Genomic DNA, 19,501 nt, shown 5'->3' with positions numbered 1-19,501 from the left:
TGGAAGGTCATATAATGTCTGAGAAAGAGCACAGGCTCTGGGATTAGGCAGACCTGGCTTTGAATCCTAGTTCTTCCACTTACTAACTATAACCTTTAGGATTAACAAGCCTTTGTAACTCTTTTTTTCTGTTGTATATCAAGGAAGAAGGGTGGTCTGCCTTTTGCAGTACCCTGATAGATGGAAGACATAGATGGGCAGGGATTTTTTTCAACACCAGCTTTGCTTCTGCCCTTTCCTCTTTGCAGATCCTTTTTACTGGGCCTGGTTGCCCCAGGCAAAAGTCCCATTCTCTCAGGAGATCAAAGATCTGATTCTTCCAAAGATATCGGACCCTAACTTCGTCAAGGACTTAGAAGAGGACCTCTATGAACTCTTCAAGGTTAGACCTGGGAACCTCAGCCTTGTCCCTGTATAAAAGAAGGAATTCCTAATGGTTTTTCTAACTGGTCCTGATACAAGCCGAGAGAGTATGGCTAACACGCTTCTGACTTGTGTTAGCCAATGAAGAGCAAGATTCCCACATGTGGACATAGGACCTGACATCAGGACCTACTTTGGATTGGTTTGAAAAAAATTGACAGCTCTGATGAATCCTACTGGTGTATATCCTGTGTGTCCTGTGGAGCACTAGAGCCTGACGTTCTTTGGAGTTAATAATGAGACTCAGGGCAAGACATGTCCTCGTTCTCTGTTTCCCCATCTGTGAAACAGGGAGTTCTTGGGGTGGTGGTTGACTTCACTACACCTTATAAGCCTCATGTAGGTTTTCTTTATTAGCAAGTTTCTAACTGGAGGAGGAAAATGAGTTCTGAGGGTTTCATGCAGCGTCCATCTCCTTCTGCCCTTCTTTTGCAGAAAGATCCTGGTTTCGACAGGGGACAGTTCCATAAGCAGATTGCTGTTATGCGAGGACAGGTAAGCCTGGGACATCCTCCTGGTGTCATCCCTCGTATCTCTCTAGGAGGGTTATGTGCTTATGTTGAGTAATGTGTAAAGTTTGTATTTTACACCCTCGTCAGTCTGTGTCATACATATTTGTGACTCTGCCTTAACACATGGGAGAGGAAAGGTAGCCCTCCCCATCTCCCGACTCTTCCATGGTATCCAGTGCTTGGGGAAGCACTTCCCATGTGCTTAGCTGTGTGCTGGTTGCTGGGTAGTTCATTGGTAAGTTCACCTAGCGGTCCCTGTCCTCAAGTAGCTCAGGGCAGGCCACATACCTTGGTGGTTAAGAGTTAGGCTTTGGGCAAGAGCCTCTGCTTCCCTCTTTATAAAATGGGATATAATAATACTTTGCAGAGTTGGCATGAGATAATGCATATCAAGTGTTTAGTAAAAACAATGCCTGGCACGTGGTAAGCACTCAGATATTGGCTGTGGTTATAATTTTTGCTGTTACTGTTATAAGTCATATTATTTCTTCTCTTTCCACTTCACCTTCAAAGGAAGCTAAGGAAATCCCCAGGGCATTGTTGATCCTCCAAAGCATAGTAAAGAATATGCTTGAAAAATTGTTTAAAAACTCTGTTGGGCACTGACATTCTGCTTATCACTTTGAAGTCTTCTTAAAGAGAGCTGGAATGGCCTAGCAGTTAAGGGCACAAATTGTGGTCAGAGTGCCTGGGTTTGAATCCTGTCTCTGCCATTTGAGGTCTTGGACAGTTAACTTAATTTCTCCTTCCTGTAGTTTCTCCGTTTGTAACATAGGATTAATAACAGCACCTACCTTATAGGGCGATTATGAGATAAATGATTTAAAACAGTTGGAGTAGTGTCTGGCATATTGAAGTACTCAGTATGTGATAGTTATTTTGATTATGATTTTGTATATAAAAAAGTCAGCTTCTCACGTCTTTAAAGGACAAGATTTTGTCCTTTAGATCATGTCCCAGTCATAATTAACATTAACCTTTTCCTACCAGTTAGCTCAAGGCTTCTGGTGAGAGCAACCCTTGGGCTTGCTGAGCACATTTTTCGCTGGAAATGGGATGCACAGGGGCTTTAAGAGCTGCAGTTACTATAGCTGCCTGAATACCAGGTCTTCCAACATTCCCAAGTGATGTAAGGGCCCAGTCAAGCTGGCAGAGTTTTGGGGAACCTTCAAAGCTGCATGATGTACTCTGGTATTGTGGAACTCAGCATAAAGGAACAAACTTCTTCTCAAGCTTATGTAGGCTGTGCCTCTGTCCCTATTGTACTGTCTTCTCTATTCCCTTCCCAACTCTGTCGCTTGCCACCACCATAGCAACCCTCCTCCCATTATACCCAGTTAGGGCCATTATCTAGACTGGCCCGAAAAGGCGAGGGGGAGCGGTGATTGGGAGAGTGCAGCTTTATCTTTCTCTCCATCTTGTGCTCTTAGTGTCTTTTGAGGGCCTTTTGGCCTCTTACAACCTAGAATGCCTGCCTCCGAACACCATAAGCTTCCATTAGCATCCAGCTCCTCCCACATGGAGGTGGCCAGTGTATCAGTCACACCCCTACTCGCTCACCAATCACATATCAAAGCAAAATGAGCCTCTGCTCTACAGAAATCTGATGTACCCCAGGGGAAGGAGGTCACAAGCTTCTGCCTATCTGAGCCGTAATCACAGAGTGGGGTGTACAAGGTCCTGAGCCAAAGCGGGAGAGTGAAGAACCCTGGAGAGACGGAGTCAAAAGATAGACGATGTTACTCACCATATAGGCTTCTAACCAGGAGATAGATCAAATGCAGGGTCTGAGAGAAAGCCTCTTTAAATAACATTTTCAAAGACAGTATTTATTTTTTAGCATTATGTGCCTGCTATAAATTTTTCTTCAACTTTTTAACTTGAAAAATTTCAAACCTCGGTGAAGTTGAAAGAGTGGTATCTCCTCCGAGATTCACCAATTGTTACACTCAGTTAACCTCATTTGCTTGATCTCATATCTGTATATGTTATCTATCTGAATAATATCTGTATATATCTGTATAATTTCTGTCTATAGTATATCTATATAGTTTGTCTCTGTCCCTAGATAGATAATTTTTTTTTTTTTTTTTGCCAAATCCTTTGAAAGTAACTTGTAGACAATTTGACATTCTGCCCCAGATACCTTGGCATGCATAAGAAGTGGCTTCTCACCCAAAGAACCTAAGGGAGCACAGGAAGACCAGCCAGGGCAGGTTTAAAATCCTCTGTCTCATGGGTTGGGCGGTCTCCTGCACAACCGGCTCCAATTCCATTTGAACCTCCTTTTAGTTCTCGATCCTGATCTTGTGCTCAAGGCTCTTTGAAGCAGCTTAGGATACTGACAAGTACCAAAACAATAAATAGAAAAGGAATTCATTACTGGTAAGATTCAGTTCTGACTTCTGACCTCGATTCCAGGTGAATCTCTCCCTCTTTATGGGCAACATTTGCGGGCCAAGGACATTTGTGGCTTGAAAGCTGTGAGTGTGTGTGATTTCAGGGGCAGCCTAACTTACCCTCCCATGTGTCTGTGGCCTGGCCGTGAATATCTTCAACATCTAGTGGTTTAAAAAAGCCTGTCTATCCTAGGACAACTTGAGCCTTTGTATTATCCTACGAGAGAAGTTAAATGGTGGTGATTCTAATTTTGACGAGGGGGAGAAAATGTGTCCCCACTGACACAGATCTAAAATATCTGTAAAACACAGACAAAAGTTGGTAAGGAGCTAATGCAGTGTAGTCTCCTGGATTGGATCCTGGAACAGAACAGTACTGGGAAAGCTAATGGAATCCAAATTAAGTCTGGAGTTTGTTTAATAGTGATGTTCCAATGTTAATTTCCCAGTTTTGGTAAATGTACCATGGTTATCTAAGTTGTTAAAATTAGGAGAAGCTGGGTAAATGGTATATAGGAGCTCTCTGTACTGTCTTTGCAACTTTTTGGTAAATCTAAAATTATTCTAAAGTAAAAATTTTATTTAAAAAAAAAGATGATGAAGAGACAGCATTGGACAAAGAATCCAAATGAAATGTTGGCTTTTTTTTACTCCATGGTCTTTGCAGAAAAATCAGAAAATAAGGATAAACAACAGTAAACAAAAAATCACCTGTAATTCCTTGACCGGGACATAACCATTGCCAATTGCCAGACTTTTTTTCTCCACAGATAGAAAGATAGAATTTTAGTAAATAAAGATGGGGTCACATTATAATACTGGTTCCTTTCTTCTTTCTTTTCTAACAACATCGTGATCAGCTTTCCAGACCAATAAAATATATTTTTTAATTGCTCGTTTCTTATCCCTTAAATATTAACTGATCCCATACTCTTGGGCATTTATTTAGTTTTCACTGTTATAAACAGTACTGCACTGTATTGGTTGAAACTAAGTGTTTGACGCATATCCATGATTGTTTCCTTAGTCCCTAAAAATGAAATTGCTGTCTGAGGGCCTGTAACCCTTTAAGTCTTTATTGTCCATTGGCCTTTCTGAAGGACTGTCCATGATCCATCCCCACAGCCATGTCTCAGAACTCTTCCAACTCTGAGTTGTCATTGTCTTCTGTATCTTTACTAACAGGAAGGGCAAAAAATGGGAGGTATTTGTTTTCATTTGTATTTTTAAAATGACTGGAGAGATTTCCATTTTGTTTATTGCCCATTTATGTTTCTGCTTTTGTTAATAGCCTATTTGTACGATTTTCCATTGGTGTGTGCTTTATTTTTTTATTGGTCTATAGGAGCACTCTATTTGCCAGTCTCCCTTCAGAGGCAGACCTAGGCTTTTCCCTCACTGATCTCATTTTTCCCACTGCAGATCCTAAATCTGAGCCAGGCCCTGAAAGACAACAAGAGTCCCCTGCACCTCGTCCAGATGCCACCTGTGATTGTTGAGACGGCCCGTTCCCACCAGCGGTCTGCTAGCGATTCCTACACACAGAGCTTTCAGAGTCGGAAACCTTTCTTTTCGTGGTGGTAGCCTGAGAGGCAGACAAAGGCATATTGTCTGAGACTTGGGCTGGAGGAAGCCTGGGGAGTGGGTTGCAGGAGAAGCCAGAGAAGCTGGTGGAGAACATTGCCCTTAAGAGCTCTCCCTCTCTCGTCACCCCGCTCAGGGCTTTCCCAAGCACAGGGAGAAGCACAATCAGAGGAACGTTGAGTGCTGTTGGGCCCTTCTGAGTGCTGGGGGCGCTTCTGGAGCTCCTTGCAAGTAGTTCAGATGCCTGGGAAGGAGCATCTCCCTTCTAGTGTCTCCTGGGGGCAGGCTGGGAAATTCCGTTCCCTCCCTGACACCCTGCTGTTTCAATTCCTCACTGTATTCTGCATCAGAAAAGCAAACAAACAACAAAAAACAAATTTAAATACTAGTGGCAAAACACAGGCAGAATCCCAGATCCTCTCATGTCAGAAACCTCTAATCAAGACCTATATTTGCATGGACCCAGACATTCAGGTGCCTCTCATTTCCTTACTCCTGTGGACCAAGGCAGCTGGGTGACTCGCAGTGCCGGGACAGACAGAAGTCACACCTACTTTGGGTTTTTGCCAAGTCTTCTTCCCCTTCCCCCAGTGCAATAGGCTGGCTGAGAGCCTCCAAACGCAATTCTCAGGGTGGATGCTTTTGCTCAAGACCTCCGAGCCAACGATCATGTCAGCTCTGCTCTCTGCCCTGCTAGGGACCTGTGTCTCTGTGCAGGCCTGCTGCTTGTCCATCACTCAGGCAAAGGCAGGAGGGAGGAAGCTGACTCCCCAGCATGTCAAAGTGGTCCACATGGCCCAAGTGTATACTGGGAGCTGTAACTGGTCTATGGGCAAACTTACTCCAGCCTTGCTTCCTGAGTCCTTGGCCCTAGCCAAAGGTGGGAAACCCTGCCAGTCCTCTCATTTGTTCCTGTTGTTTTAGATAATTTTTTCTCAACTCTTTTGACTTAGGGGCTCAGTCCTGGGTTCTGGGGGTGGGTCTCAGCTCAGAAAAGGACAGGATATTAGGTCCTTAGACTTCTTTTTATGCTACCACTGCAGCTTGGTGGATATAACAGGACTAGTATTCTGCCTCCTCACTGGCCGCTTCCCTTTGCTCCCTGACTTCTTGCTCCAGGCCAGTTTTTCTATGGCTTCTTGAGAAAGGCAGGCCCAAAGGAGAGAGGCCTTCAAACTGTCCCCCAGTGCCTACCCAGCTCAGTGTCATCTTCCTGCTTCCATGTCCTTCAGCTGTCCCCCTTGCCAGGTGTCCGAGCCCTTTCTACACCAAAGCAAAGAACGGCCTCAGGAGGGTGCCATCTGTGGCTAAGGGGCAGCCCTATGCTACTGGACACTTCAAGTTGCTGGCCCCCTGCGACTGGTCAATCAGCCTTGGAAAGAAACTATCTTGAAGGTTTGGAAAATCAACCAAAGAAAAGGAGCAAGGACTATGGCCGTGTGCCCTCTGCTTGCCCAGCTCCCGCCATCCCGGAGGCAGAGCAGAGATGTCCAGCACTCTTGTCAGCTGGGCCAGGCTGATCCCCTTCCATTCCAGCCCCCAAGCGCCAGCTTCCACCCAGCTGAGAGGAAGAGCCTCTGGGAGCTGGATATGCATGCCCTGAGGATGAAGGCACAGCTCCCCCGCTGGCCCCACCGTGACAATCCCATTCAGCTGACCTGGGCTCTGGCCTGGGGGACCATGTTTATGAGAATGCCTGCCCCCAGACTGCAGGAGCAGCAGGGCTCCCAGAGGTCGGAAGGGGACCCAGGCGTGTTTAGCTCTTCACAGACATCTTTACACAGGTGTGTTGGTAAAGCTCCCCACCTGAGTGTCAAGAGAAGCTAAACAGCCTAAAAAGGAGCCTGGTTGTTTCCCCAAACCAAGCAGATCTGCACATTGCCCTCATCCAGACCAGCTCTGTTATGAGAAGGCAATTGGGTCCAATGGAAGAGGGAGCTGGTCCCAGCCCTGGCAGGTGAAAGTGCGGGACATCCCCTCCTGGCCTGTCTCCGTTCTCCTTGAAGCCTGTACTCAGGTTGCCTTGAATGTGGTCTTTGGGAGAGCCAGGGGCCAGAGTGCCAGGGCAGGTTTCTGGGTGGCACTCACAGAATGGCCCTGTCCCCCAGTGTCAGGGAGTAGAGGCCGGGCTGTGAGAGTGCTGCTGCCTCTGTATTGTTCTTCTAATGCACTGTAGAAATTGTATGTAATGTATTTAAACCAACGCAAATGTATGAATAACAAGTCCAGTTCTGACCTTTCTTGTCTAATTTTCTTTGAAGACCAGGTAGAGTGCGATTTTAAGGACAAAGAACCCTGTGTTTCCATGGAGTTGCTGAGATATGGCTTCTGAGTCTGTTTTCCTCTAGTAGAGGAAAATACAGGTCCTCATTTCCGAAATCCCAATGCTCTGAAAATCAGAAATATTTTCATAACTCATTTGACACCGAAATCTGACCTGAATTTACACTGATATGAAGCTACTTCTAATCATCAGGTATCCCTCTTAGTGTGAACATTTGTTGCAGAAATATTCATATTTTGTTATGAGATGTTCCTCTACTAGAGATTATACAGTATTTACATTGACTACCTCCTAAAAGCCAAAAAAATTCTGAATTCCAAAATCATCTAGCCCCAAGGGTTGGGATAAGGACTGTGGACTGGCTTCTCTTCTTGGCCACGAGAGGGCAGCCCTGCTCTGCATGTGCATCACTCCCCCCTTGGAGCACTTTGAACCCTGGCTTCTGTAGTGATGGATAATCAAGCAGATAGCATAGGTAGAGAGGGGAGCTGAATGCTTATAAGCACATAGTATGTAGAGGCAAAGCCAGAATAGTCAAAGATCCTCACCTCAAGTGTTTTCAGGCTACGGGAAACTTTGGATAATGCAAGGAACTCAAGATGAGTGGTCCACCTCAGGATGGTTGGCCTGTGGGGATGAAGAAGCCAGCTGAGGAGCTCGCCCCGTGGCCGAGTGGTTAAGTTCGCGCGCTCCGCTGCAGGCGGCCCAGTGTTTCGTTGGTTCGAATCCTGGGCGCGGACATGGCACTGCTCATCAAATCATGCTGAGGCAGTGTCCCACATGCCACAACTAGAAGGACCCACAACAAAGAATATACAACTATGTACTGGGGGGCTCTGGGGAGAAAAAGGAAAAAAATAAAAATCTTTAAAAACAACAAAAAAAGAAGCCAGCTGAGGAGCTGGCACCCACTACTTTGACGGCAGACCCACTGCCCACTATGCAGGGCTGACCATAACAACCTTCTCCCTTCTAGAGTTGGCCAGAGGCCAAGAACCCTCTCCTGTCCTGTGGATCAGGACTGCCTACAGATGCTTCCATCCCCATTCTGACAGACTTTGGAAAAGGAGGCTTCGGCACAGAGGTTCTAGGGGATGAGGGGTGAGAAAGCAAAGGAGGCCAGCCTATTTCCTCCTTCCTGGGAAATACCCCTTCCCTGCATTGAGCCCAAGCCCTCACCCCCTGGCTCCGGAGTATCCACTTCCAGGTCCTTCCCTTCTGTGATAGACTCTCACAGTTCTTGATGCAAATGTTTTTATTTTGCCACTTAAACCACACTTTCTTTGTGCTGGCCTGACAGGGGCAGGGGTGTGGGACAGGCTACTAGACCACGGGTTACAGTAGTAGCAGGAGGTTGGCAGCAGGAGTGGTGAGATGCAGTCTTGAGTGTCCATCACTGGACCCCCAGGGGAATATCATGCAGCCCAGGTATAGTGTCAGATGGGGAAGGGCCAAGGCGGGAACGTCACTGTTTCTTCTCATTCTGGGGAGGAATGGGTCCCACATAATGTAGAGCTCAGTGGACACCTCCAGTCCTGCTCTGATTTGAGCAGGCTAGTGGCAGCGGTCTTTCTTTTACCCATGTGGGGCTGTCTTCCTCAAGTCTTTCTTCTCCACCTCTCCCAGGCCCTTTGGCAGAAGTCCCTATGATTCCTGGGGGAGACACTGCTGTTCCAGCCCCTTCCCTGGATCAGTGTCTGATCTGATGGAGGTAGCTGGTGGGGCCTGGCTTCCTCCAGTTCCGTCGGATCCTGGCACTTGACCTCCTAGAGTTCAGATACTGATCGCTGGAAGCCATCTCCGTAGCACTGCTCTGTGGGCCGGCCAGTGGAGCTTGGTGCTCTGGGATTCTGCAGGGAACGAGAGTGTGATAAGACAACACCAATAGGGAGGGCAGAATGAGGACTCCAGAAATTTTGGTCGTGGTGAGCTATTAAAACACACTCTTTGGGGCAGAATGAGACCAGGGCTCTGGTCTCACTTCTGCTCTCTGAGAGCTACATGACTAGGCAAAGCTTTTCTGGAAAGAGAGTTAGGCTAGATGAGAGTGTGTGACATCCAACATTTCTCCAACTTCCTCATCCTGTACTCATGGCAGACATTGCGAGTCATGATATGAGACTGGAGGAACCAAGTGTCCTTAGCAAGGTGTTTTAAGTAGGGATTACTAATCAATCATAGTATGAGCAGTGAAGCTGATCTGCTGCCCCTGAACCTGATCTCAGAGGCCTGTTGAGGTCTAGTGTTCTGATTGTGGGCCCAGAGGAATGGAGCCCAGAGCGTAACTGCCAGTGACTGGTTTAGGCCGTGTGGTTCAGCTCTGCCTTGGGGCTCACTGTTCCTGCGCTGTCAGTGACCTAAGCAAAGAGAGGGGTGACTAGGGAATGTTTAAAGTTTCTCAGCAACGTTTAACCCTTGATGCCTCTACAATATCCTAAGCTATATTCTCCGTAATCCCACAGCCAAGATTTGAACCAGGCTTACTTTTGAATGGTACCTGTTCTACAAGAGGGAAACAATTTTTTTTTTCTCCCAAACAATAGTCCCTCCCACCTGGCTGCAAATGAGGTGGCACTGATAGGATGCAGGCACCCCTTCCCCTGGGAGTTCATAGGGTCATATATGACTCCGATAGTAATAGCAGTCTTTTAAGTGCCAACCACGTAGTAGGCAGAGTGTAGACCTTACAAGAACCCCAATGGTGGGTACTTCACCTCCCTACCAGGGGCCAGGTCAGTAGCTCAGGTCACACAGCCAGGAGGCGGTGAATGGACGTCATTAGTGCTCTTCTGTCCTCAGCCCTCCAGTCCCGGGAACCCACCTGAGCCGGCTGCAGTGGTGGAGTGAGTGGCCCAGGAGTTTCTGCCTCGGGGGCCTCTTCCTACGCAGCTTCCTCAAGGCCTCTGCCACGCGCTGGTCCCCTGCGTACTCCCAGATGATCTGTGCCCGCTCCTCGGCCAGCTGGTCCCCACTGCGCTGAAACAGGCCCTGGATCTGCAGCAGCTCAGCGTCCTGGAAGATGTTGGCTGAGGCCTGCTTGCGGCCCCGGGCCTCAGCTGGGGCCTGCCAAGGGGGCGGCTCACTCACCACAGAGGCTGGGGTGCCCATCCTGGGTGCTCTGGGGAAGGAAAGCATGGAGAGACATCAGCTCAGCAGGCCTTTCCCAAACCTGGGGGTCCTGACTAATGCAAGGGCTTCTGGTGTTTCTATTCTCCAGGAGCTAAAGTGGCTTAAGTCTTGACTTAAAATCACTCTAATTTCCCAGAGCACCTTGGGGAAATATTAATCATGATAGCCAAACTTTATTATAAAGTGATTATGTGTCCAACACATGTATTATCTCACTGAAGAGTGGCAGGAACCTGTGAGGTAAGCATTGTTTATCCCCGCTTTACAGATGAAGAAGTGCGACTCAGAGAGGTTAAATGACTTTCCTGCAGTCACAGAGCCTGTGTAAGTGCAGAGCCAGGAGCAGAACCCAGGTGTGTCCGGCTCTAAAGTCCATGCAGGTCCCAGGATACCCAGGTCCTTGTGGTAACGCCAGCACAGCTGCTGAAGTGTGTTGAGCACTTAACACATATCCAGCAGTGCTGTAGAAGCTGTCTTCACATAGCATCGTTGGAACGTGAGCACAACAGCCACGTGAGGTAGGTGCTTTCATCCTCCTCATTCCACGGATGCGGAAACTGAGGAGCAGAATCCAGGTCTCTGATGCCGAGGCCCCGGCTCTGTAGCACAGAAATAAGAGAGGAACTGTGCAGTTGGGCTACCCAGGTTGGAGCCCCACTGCTAGCCGCCTCCACTTACTGGCGAGCTGACCCTCCCTGCCTCAGCTGCTTCCTGCGTCAACTTACCAGCTGTGCTAGTACCTGCTTCATAGAGTTGCTGTGAGGCCTGAGTGAAGACACAGGAAGTGTTAAGAACAGGGTTCAATGTTCTACTGCTCTGCTTTTCCATCTTTAAAATTGAGAAGAGTCACCTCACCTCCTGTTTTCAAGGCCTTGGGATGAACCACGTCCTTTTAATTTAGCAAACACAGTATGAAATAGACCAATCAGATCTAACTACAGTTCACAGGACCTCCAAGAGAAAGGCAGGCAGGAGAGGCTACAGGGTTAGAATAGACTATCACGGGCAGAGGCTGAAATCTATAAGAAAGTTCAGTAGGAGCTAGACTCATGTCATGTCCCCCCATCACATCTAGGAAATTGAAATTGAAATTAAATTATCTCCTTCAGTTCTAGATATTTCACTTTGAATAATAAAGGCATAAGAGGCTCACCCACCTTATCCTTGTCTCCAGTACAGCCTGAAAAAGCTATGGGATTGGAAAACAGACTGGAGACAAGGAAGACCCAGGCCAAGGACTTTGGCATTACACAGAACTGGGTTTGAATCCCAGCTCTGCCACCACCTTCCTAGCCATGACTTTAGGCAAGTTGCTCAACCTCTCTGAGCCTGTTTGTTTAACTGTAAAATGGGGCTAATAACCACTTCTCAGGATTGTTGTACGGATTAAATGAGTCTAGTGTGGTATCAGGTACCCAATTAAGAGCTAAATAAATGCAAATGCCCCTCTATTCAACCTCCTTGACTTTTATACTTGGGTCAGGGGTGTGATGCGGACCTGCCTTTTCCTCCAAACAGTCTGGCCTGAGCCAGCAGGGGGCCTGCCTGTGCGCCCTCCACCCCTCACAGCCCCAGGCCTGATGGGGAAGGCCTGGTTGCTACGTCAGACCTCACTCCACAGCTAGCTACAGAGACACCTGTCAACCAGCCACCGGCTTAGGGGGAAAATAAAAGTTAAAATAGATTCAAATAAAAAATGTACATGCTCATGGTAAAAAATGCAAATAGAGCAGAATCTTAAAAATGAAAGCATTCCCAGTTTCCTGGCCTCAGCCCACTGGAGAAGTAACACTTGCTCTCCTGCCTTTTGTTCTGAGAGTTTGAGCGTCTCCATACCATTCACACTCCCCCCATAGGGCTGCCCCTCCCTTGGCCTGGCCTTCCCTCCCCCTCACCTCCATAGCCACCCTCCTTATTCCAGTAATGTCCACACTCGCCCTGTCCCAGTTTCTAGGCCTTCCATCATAAGAACCCCACTTTCTTTTCAGAAGATTTAGTAACTAAAATAAACCTGCAGAAGACTTGCAGATAAATCACCTTCATAAAAACTGGGCTTTTTATCTGGAAGGTGGGAATTTTAAAATCTGCCTCTCCTGAGGCACTATTATGGGAATCCAGTTAAAACCTAGTATGTGCGGTAATTAAACCCCCAGAGCTGGATGATATAAACATACTGTGACCAGAAAACAACAGTCACCAAGGAATACTTTCAGGCTGATAACGAGAAATAAAAGCTAACCATGGGGCATTTCTTCTGTGTCAGGCAATAGGCATGATATCATTTCATCCTCAAAACAATTCTAGGAACAGGCACTCTTATCCTCATCCCAGTTCACAGCGGAGCAAAGGGAAGCTGAGACCCCAGCCTAAGGACCAACGGCTCAGCCAAGGCCTGAGCCTGGTCTAAGTGACCACATGCAGCCTGTGCTTTTAAACCAGTGTCAACTTCACAGCCAAGCAGCTCAAAGTACATTTCTTCCCATCATTTCTGTCAGGAGGGCTTCACGATTCCTACCTAATTCACAAAGGGAAACCTGCCAATAGAAAGGGAAGACCAATGAATTATCTCACACCTAGGCAGGGTGGGGTTGTGGAATTGATTTTAATCTTTTCATTAGCATCAGGGCTGTGTGACAGGCTAGGTGACAGGCTGCCCCAGTTTTGAAACTGTGGCCCTCTGAAGAGTAAGATCCCCAGCTTCCACAAAAGAAATCTGGAACTGCCACCCAGCCCAGTGCACAGAACACTGGCCTATGAGTCAGGAGACTGGTTTGAGCCCTAGTTCTGCCGCTCACTGGCTGAGAGGCCCCAGGCACTTCACGTCACCTCTCTGGGCCTCTGTTTCCCTCTTTCATCTGTAAGAAGAACAGGTTGATGCTGATGAGTCTCTGAGGATGTATGCTGGTGTTGAGAGTCAATGATCCCACGATGAGACTAGGTCTGTCTGGAAGCAGGCATGGCTTTGCTTGTCTGCCAGGGCCTAGGACAGGTCTGCTAAATAGATGCCAGGAAATTCCCCAGCCAGTAGCTCGCTTTCTCTTCAATCTCCCCGGGCTGCCAGACACTGTTGCTGCAGTGGGCTGTGGGGTTAAAGTCTGGTAGAAGACAGAGAACTCACTGCTCTAAAGCACTCTAGTGATCCAGGCTGGCTATGGCCAAGCCTGGAGCAGATTCCTAGGCTGGTGTGGGTAGGGGGAGAAGGGGTGATGTCCCTTCTCTCAGACTCAGGCAATCTCACCCTCCCTTCAGAGAGAAGGGCAACAGGATCAAGCAGCAGCAGCTGCCTCAGGGAGGAATTAGACTGGAGTCTGACTTCCTGGATAGTTCCAGCCACCTCTGCCAGGGCTGCAAGGCCCTGCCTCCAGCCTCCAGCCACTAAGTGACAAACAGTAAGTTACAAACACACCAACAAGAAACCATCGGGGAGCGTCTGAGCCTCCAGCCTCAACCTTACCCTCCATGAATCTCAGGGGCCTTGGCACCTGCAGATTTTGAGGCCCCTCACTCTTAGCTCTGCCTCTCGCTCTGGGATTCAGACAAGAGAGTGAGGCTGGGAATAAAAATCGGTGGATTTCAGGGAGGATTAGATGGTATACTTTGGGCAAACTGAATCGGAACACTTTTATCATCAGAAGAAACTTTTCCTGTCTCATTCAATGTGTTCAATAGTTACTTTCCCCCTAATTTCCTGGGCAAGACCTGAATCCAGGAAAGTCAGTGTATACTTGAACAATGGTACTTTTTAAAACTGGAAATGAAACCACGGGGCTATTAAAAGATTACAAATGGATCTTTCATGTCAGAGCAGACATAAAAGATAAGCATGGGTCTGTGAGCAAATGAGTACAGGCTGATTGCAAAACACTTCAATATGACACTAAGTTAAAAATGAACCCCCAAAGTAAATACCAAATGTTGAAAATGACAAAGTTCAACATGTTGTGAAGCGGGCAATAAATGAACCGTAGACCTCTAACAAAGAAATATATTCAAAAAGTGACTCACCATGCGATGAATTTACAATCTACAAATACGGTGCACAATCGAACGGTCTTTGTAATATACTAAGCTCAGTTTAGACAGCTATTCTCACTGTGGTCTCAGGGAGGTGCAGGTAACCAAGAGGCAGAACACACTGTGTGAGCTGGGCTGCAACTGGCTCCTCACTCAGCTCACCCACTTCTGATACCCCTGGTGTCGGTAATAGTCTGTCATTGAAGGCCAAGGCCTCAGCAAAAGAACTGGAGGCTCTGGCCTAAGGCCCAAATCGACACTTGTGACCCTGGCCTTTGGCATGCACAGACATGCCACTGGAAAGCAGCCAAAATGTGTGGCTCCTCAAGAGGGGAGCCCAGTCCAAATGGCTGCGTGGACCCTCCCACCCCACAGGGCCTAGCCTCAGCCAGGCACGCCCGAGAGAAGTGGACACACTTTGGCCTCCAAATCTGTGCCCCAAGAGGAGGAGAAAGGAACTGGGCCCTTGCCCCAGACCAATTCTCAGATGTAAATTAATGGAAATAAATTGCTACTAGATCTAGGAGTAATTCTTTTCAAGAGTTTGGGAACCCTGAATGCTGGCTGGGCCACTGATAACTGGGTGACCAGAGCAAACCTCAGTGTTCCCCTGCCTCAGTTTGCTCATCATCAAAATAGGGAGAATAAATAACCCTTAAGGGGATAAGGGAGATAAAGTATGTGAAAGCAGCCATCCCAGTACATTACATCATGAATGAAGGATGTAAGGGAAAGGCTGTTTAACCATCAGGAACTAGAGTCATTGTCATTTTCATCATGACCACTGCCACCAAACTCCCTCAAAAGGGGTCTTTACCCTTAGGAGAAGAGGGCAAAGGGAGAAGGATTCATCTGTGGACTTTTAAATCACAGCTGCCACTGAGGCAGCTTGCTGCGTGACAAGACCAGATCAGCACTTTCAGACAGGTAACATCTTTAATCCTCACAATATCCCTAGGAGGAGACTCTATCATTACACCCATTTTACAGATGAGATAGCTGAGTTCACAAAGGTTAAGTCAATTGCTTTAAAGTCACACAGGTGGTAGGTCATGAGGTTGGGATCTGAACCCAGGTCGCCTGACCCCAGCATCCACGTTCTCAACCACAGTTATTTTTGTTCCAGCCAGATGGCTAGCTAGGTCTTCCGGGGAAAGAAGGATCCAGGAGGTTCTGATACCTCTCGGAGCCTGCTACCCGCTTCTGTGGGTTTGGGAAGGTGCAGGGACGGAAAGTCAGATTTCCCAAGCCAGCCTCCGTGCCCTCGGCACTCCACGGCCACGCGCGGGGTTACAGCGTTTACTCACCACGCCGAAGGGCAGCGCCGACAGACCTCAAATCGGGATGGGGCAAGCTAAGATGCGCCCACTCCAACCCCTTCCACGGCCTTTCGAGAGGGCGGGCGCAGCTCTGGGCTTCCTGCTGAGAGGGTTCTCACAAGGACCCGGCGGCGTTCCCCGACAGGACGAGAGCTTGGGAGGGAGTATCCTGGCCGAGGTCACACGGCAACACCGCCAGCACGGGTCAGCCCCCGGGGCTCAGACGTGGCTGCTTCGCAGAACGACGAGCCCTACGTGGCCCTGGGAGTTCGGGTCCCAGGCGGCAGCCCCTCTCTGACGGCCTGCCCGCCGGCTCCCACCGCAGCGCGAGCTGGGCCGCCAACCTACGTACCTGGTTGCCCAAGACCGGCCACCTAGGTCACAGCCGCGGCTCCCCGGAGAGAGCGCTCCAGCCCCGGAACAGCCAATCCTCGGCCGAGCCTTGGTGTGAGCTCCAGCGCGAGCCTTCCAAAATCGAACTCGGAGACTCCGCGGGCCAATCAGCGGCGGCAGAGGGGCGAGGGGCGTGGCCCTGCTCCGCCCCCTTCCCTCCGCAGGCCTCGAAACCCGAGTGAGAGGCTTCCTCGGGTCCAATCAGCGGCGAGGGGCGTGTCCCCCCGGCCCCTTCCCTCCGCCCCCGGCGGCCCTCGCGCCGCGCCCGGAGGCGCCCCCTTCATTGACGTCAGTCCCCGGGGAGAGCGCGGTTTTGCTGGCGCGGGAGCGGGGCGGGGCCGCATTCCTGCCCAGGGGTGCGGCGGCGGCTGGCCCTGCAGGGTACACGTGACGGATGCCCCCTCCCCTGGGCCCAAGGCCGGTGCGCGCGGCGCTAAATTCTTTGCAGCGTGTGGCCCTCTGCAAATAGACCTCCATCTCCTTACACTCACCTCCCAGACCACTTATATTCTGACTCCAGCTTTGAGGGAGCGGAAAGGACTGTCAGTGCGGTGGACTTCAAAGCCAGAATGTCGTGGGTTCGGATTTTGGATCAGCTGTGCAACCTTGAGCCAGTTACCTAAATGAGACTATATTAAAAAGATTTTATTCATTCATTCGGCAGTGGTCCATTAGGGACCTACGCTGTCCGAGTTCCTTGACAGGCAGTGAACAGAAGAAACCTATAAACCCTGAGGGAGTTTACAGCTTAGTAAGGGAGGCCGACTTTAAAAACCCTAAAACGTTTAGTTGTGATTACAACTGTGATCAACATTATGGCTATGCGTAAGAGGATAAAATGGAGGAACCTATGCTTCCTCTGGGAAGTCTTGGAAGGCAGAAGAAGTAACATTTAAGCTGAGATATGGAGGAATTGAAGTTGGTCAAATGAAGAAGAGGGTTTAAGGAAGAGAAAATTGCAGGTGCTAAGACCCGAGGTAGCTTGACTCAGGAGAACTAGAAATGAGCCGTGGAGTAAGGCTAGCACGGGAGAGAGTTGTGGGGAAACAGAAGACAGAGGCAGGCAGCAAAGAAACTTCTATTTGATCCCCTGAGGGGAATAGCATTATATGTATCTATTTAGTAGACATTTTATTGCACTTACTATATGCCAATAATGTCAGTCAGCACTTTACAAATATTAGCTCATTGCATCCTCATGAAAAATTTGTATTATTAGAAGGTCACTCTGGCTGTAGCTTGGAACTTGCATTGGAGAGAGCAGAAATGGATGCATGATGTCCAGTAGGCTCTTGATAAACGCTTCTTTACTTCCTTGGAACTCAGGAGTTGTTTGTGCACTGGTTCAAAAGCGGTCAGCAAGGGCGCCTAGGTGTATGCAGCTGGGTCTCCCTTACTTCTTTTTCACTTCAAAGCTGACTTTCATTGTTATTCAAGTTTGATTTCTCTTTTGTAAAAGTACCAAAAGGAAAGAGTAAAAGCCAGCACAGCGGGATTTGTGGGTCCCTTTTTGCAGGGTGGAGGGGATGTTTGGGAGCTGTTCTTCCTCATCCCACAGTCTCGGGTTCCTCTCTCTGCCCTGCACAAAACAACATCAGCTATGGTGATGGATGGAAACTAGACTTTTGGTGGTGAACACGATGCCCTTCTATACAGAAGCCGAAATATAATGATGTACACCTAAAATTTACACAGTCTTATAAACCAATGTGACCTCAATAAAAAAACACACACACACAAAAAAACATCGGCAAGTGCTTTGAGGTAGTTAAAAGGGTTTTTGACAGTGGTTTCTCTTTACTTTTCCTGAAGCCCTGGGGAGATATTGAAAAGAACAAAGAATTCAGCAATGTTCATCTCCAATAGAATCTATCTCCAATAGATCTTTTGGCCAACTGCTTGGCTGAGTGGACTGTGCAGACTCCTAAACCAGGAGGCGGGGCTTCTGAACCACGGACTCCCTTCACCCCATTCTCAGCAATAGGAAGGCCAAACTCTTGGCACATCAGTGCTTGGAGAGCCTAGGAATTCTGACGCCATGAGCTCAGAAGAGCACACCAGGGGAGGAATTGGGAACTCGTGGCTTCTGGGTCAGATGTGACTAAGGCTGGGTGGAGAATATCTCGTGTCTCCACTCATTTTTGCAGGCATGTGACTGTATGCTTACCACACAGTGGAACCATTTCTATTGTTACAGCTTTATGATTCAATATTTCCGATGAGAAGATGGAGCACTTCCACAGTTTTGTGGGCTATACAAGAATGGGGAATCTGGGACCGACAGAACGCATCTAGGATCCACTCCCCAACAGAGTCCTGTTTAGAGAAGGTCGACTCTGGGGAACGGAGCCCTGGTGTAATTCAGGCCGCGACTTGGTTTTACCAGGGATCAGATTAAGGTGAGCGGAGTGAGGAACACTCCTTGGGCGAAATATTTAAGGGGGCACCAAAAAACTCAGTAATCAAGATAAATAGTTTAATATAATATTTTTAAAAATCAAAATTGATGCAAAACATCCGTGGTGAACTAAATAGCAACATTGAAAATAAAGACAAGCTGTTGTTTGTTTTATGACCTTGTGTCACTTTGCAACAGGAACAGTCATTTCCAATCTGCCCAAGGTTCCCAGTCAGGTTGCCATTGCATCCTCTGTCAATTGGCTTTATGAGGGTTGACAAGAGTGTGTGAACAGATTGGGCAACACAGTGCTTTATATATGGTCATATGTGTGTGTATATATACATATATATATTTGTGAGGATGATTGACCCTGAGCTAACGTCTGTGCCCACCTTCCTCCATTTTATATGTAGGATGCCACCACAACATGGCTTGATGAGTGATGTGTATGTCTGCACCCAGGATTTGAACCAGCGAACCCTGGGCCACCGAAGTGAAGTATGTGAACTTAACCGCTATGTCTCCAGACCGGCCCCTATGGTCATATTTTCTGATTGTAGAACTTTTAGTCACTTTTTCCATTTGGTTCAAAGCATGGGGGGATATTTTTGGTAAATGCATATAGGGGCACACATTTATCCTTTTGCCTCAGCCTCCAATATGGCTCAACAAGGTGTTAGTTTTTAAGAGCGTAGAGTCTAGGACAGGGGTTCTAGCTGTTCAACCTTAGGCAAATGACTTAACCTCTTTGCTTCTCTATTTTCTCATCTATAAAATGGGAATAACCATACCTACCTCTCAGCATTGCTAGGAGCATGAAGCGAGGTGCTATAGGCCCAGCACTTAATCTAAACCTTGCTACGGATGCTAAACCAGCATTCAACTCCTTCCATCTCTATCCTGCAGGAGTTGTTCAAGCAGCTGGACATTTACAAATGGTCCCCCAGTGGGGCTGAGACTTGTTGCCATGGGTTTGTTGTTGCAATCTGTCCTGTTCTCGGAGAGCAGAGAGAACTTTCACACTCAGCTGACAAGCAGCAATG

General features: G+C 48.1%; 2 protein-coding genes across 3 annotated transcripts in view; one reads left to right on the top strand and one right to left on the bottom strand.

Moving 5' to 3' along the window:
• The window catches only part of PI4K2A (phosphatidylinositol 4-kinase type 2 alpha), a 29,791-nt gene extending 22,638 nt beyond the window's left edge, over nt 1-7,153 (top strand). The window contains exons 7-9 of the mRNA XM_014862699.3: nt 249-382; nt 859-918; nt 4,757-7,153. Coding sequence (XP_014718185.2) covers nt 249-382; nt 859-918; nt 4,757-4,918 — 356 coding nt within the window. The 3' untranslated portion in view covers nt 4,919-7,153. The remainder of the gene's footprint in view (nt 1-248; nt 383-858; nt 919-4,756) is intronic.
• Nucleotides 7,154-8,439: 1,286 nt separating this feature from the next.
• On the bottom strand, nt 8,440-16,345 carry AVPI1 (arginine vasopressin induced 1). Of its 2 annotated transcripts, none has more exons than XM_014862730.3 (3): nt 15,653-16,345; nt 10,024-10,320; nt 8,440-9,052 (listed from the first exon to the last, which is right to left on the bottom strand). In XM_014862730.3, the coding sequence occupies exons 2-3, from the start codon at nt 10,308-10,310 to the stop codon at nt 8,893-8,895; spliced, it is 447 nt and encodes a 148-aa protein (XP_014718216.1). In that variant the 5' UTR covers nt 10,311-10,320; nt 15,653-16,345; the 3' UTR covers nt 8,440-8,892. The 2 variants fall into 2 exon arrangements, with proteins under 2 accessions (XP_014718216.1, XP_014718217.1); XM_014862731.3 differs by having other exon boundaries at nt 16,017-16,345.
• Nucleotides 16,346-19,501: the final 3,156 nt, after the last annotated feature.

The sequence above is a fragment of the Equus asinus genome, chromosome 2 (assembly GCF_041296235.1).
Source record: "Equus asinus isolate D_3611 breed Donkey chromosome 2, EquAss-T2T_v2, whole genome shotgun sequence".
Classification (NCBI taxonomy): domain Eukaryota; kingdom Metazoa; phylum Chordata; class Mammalia; order Perissodactyla; family Equidae; genus Equus; species Equus asinus.
The sequence above is the reverse complement of the archived record's forward strand: the minus strand, read 5'-3'. Positions and strand labels throughout refer to the sequence as shown.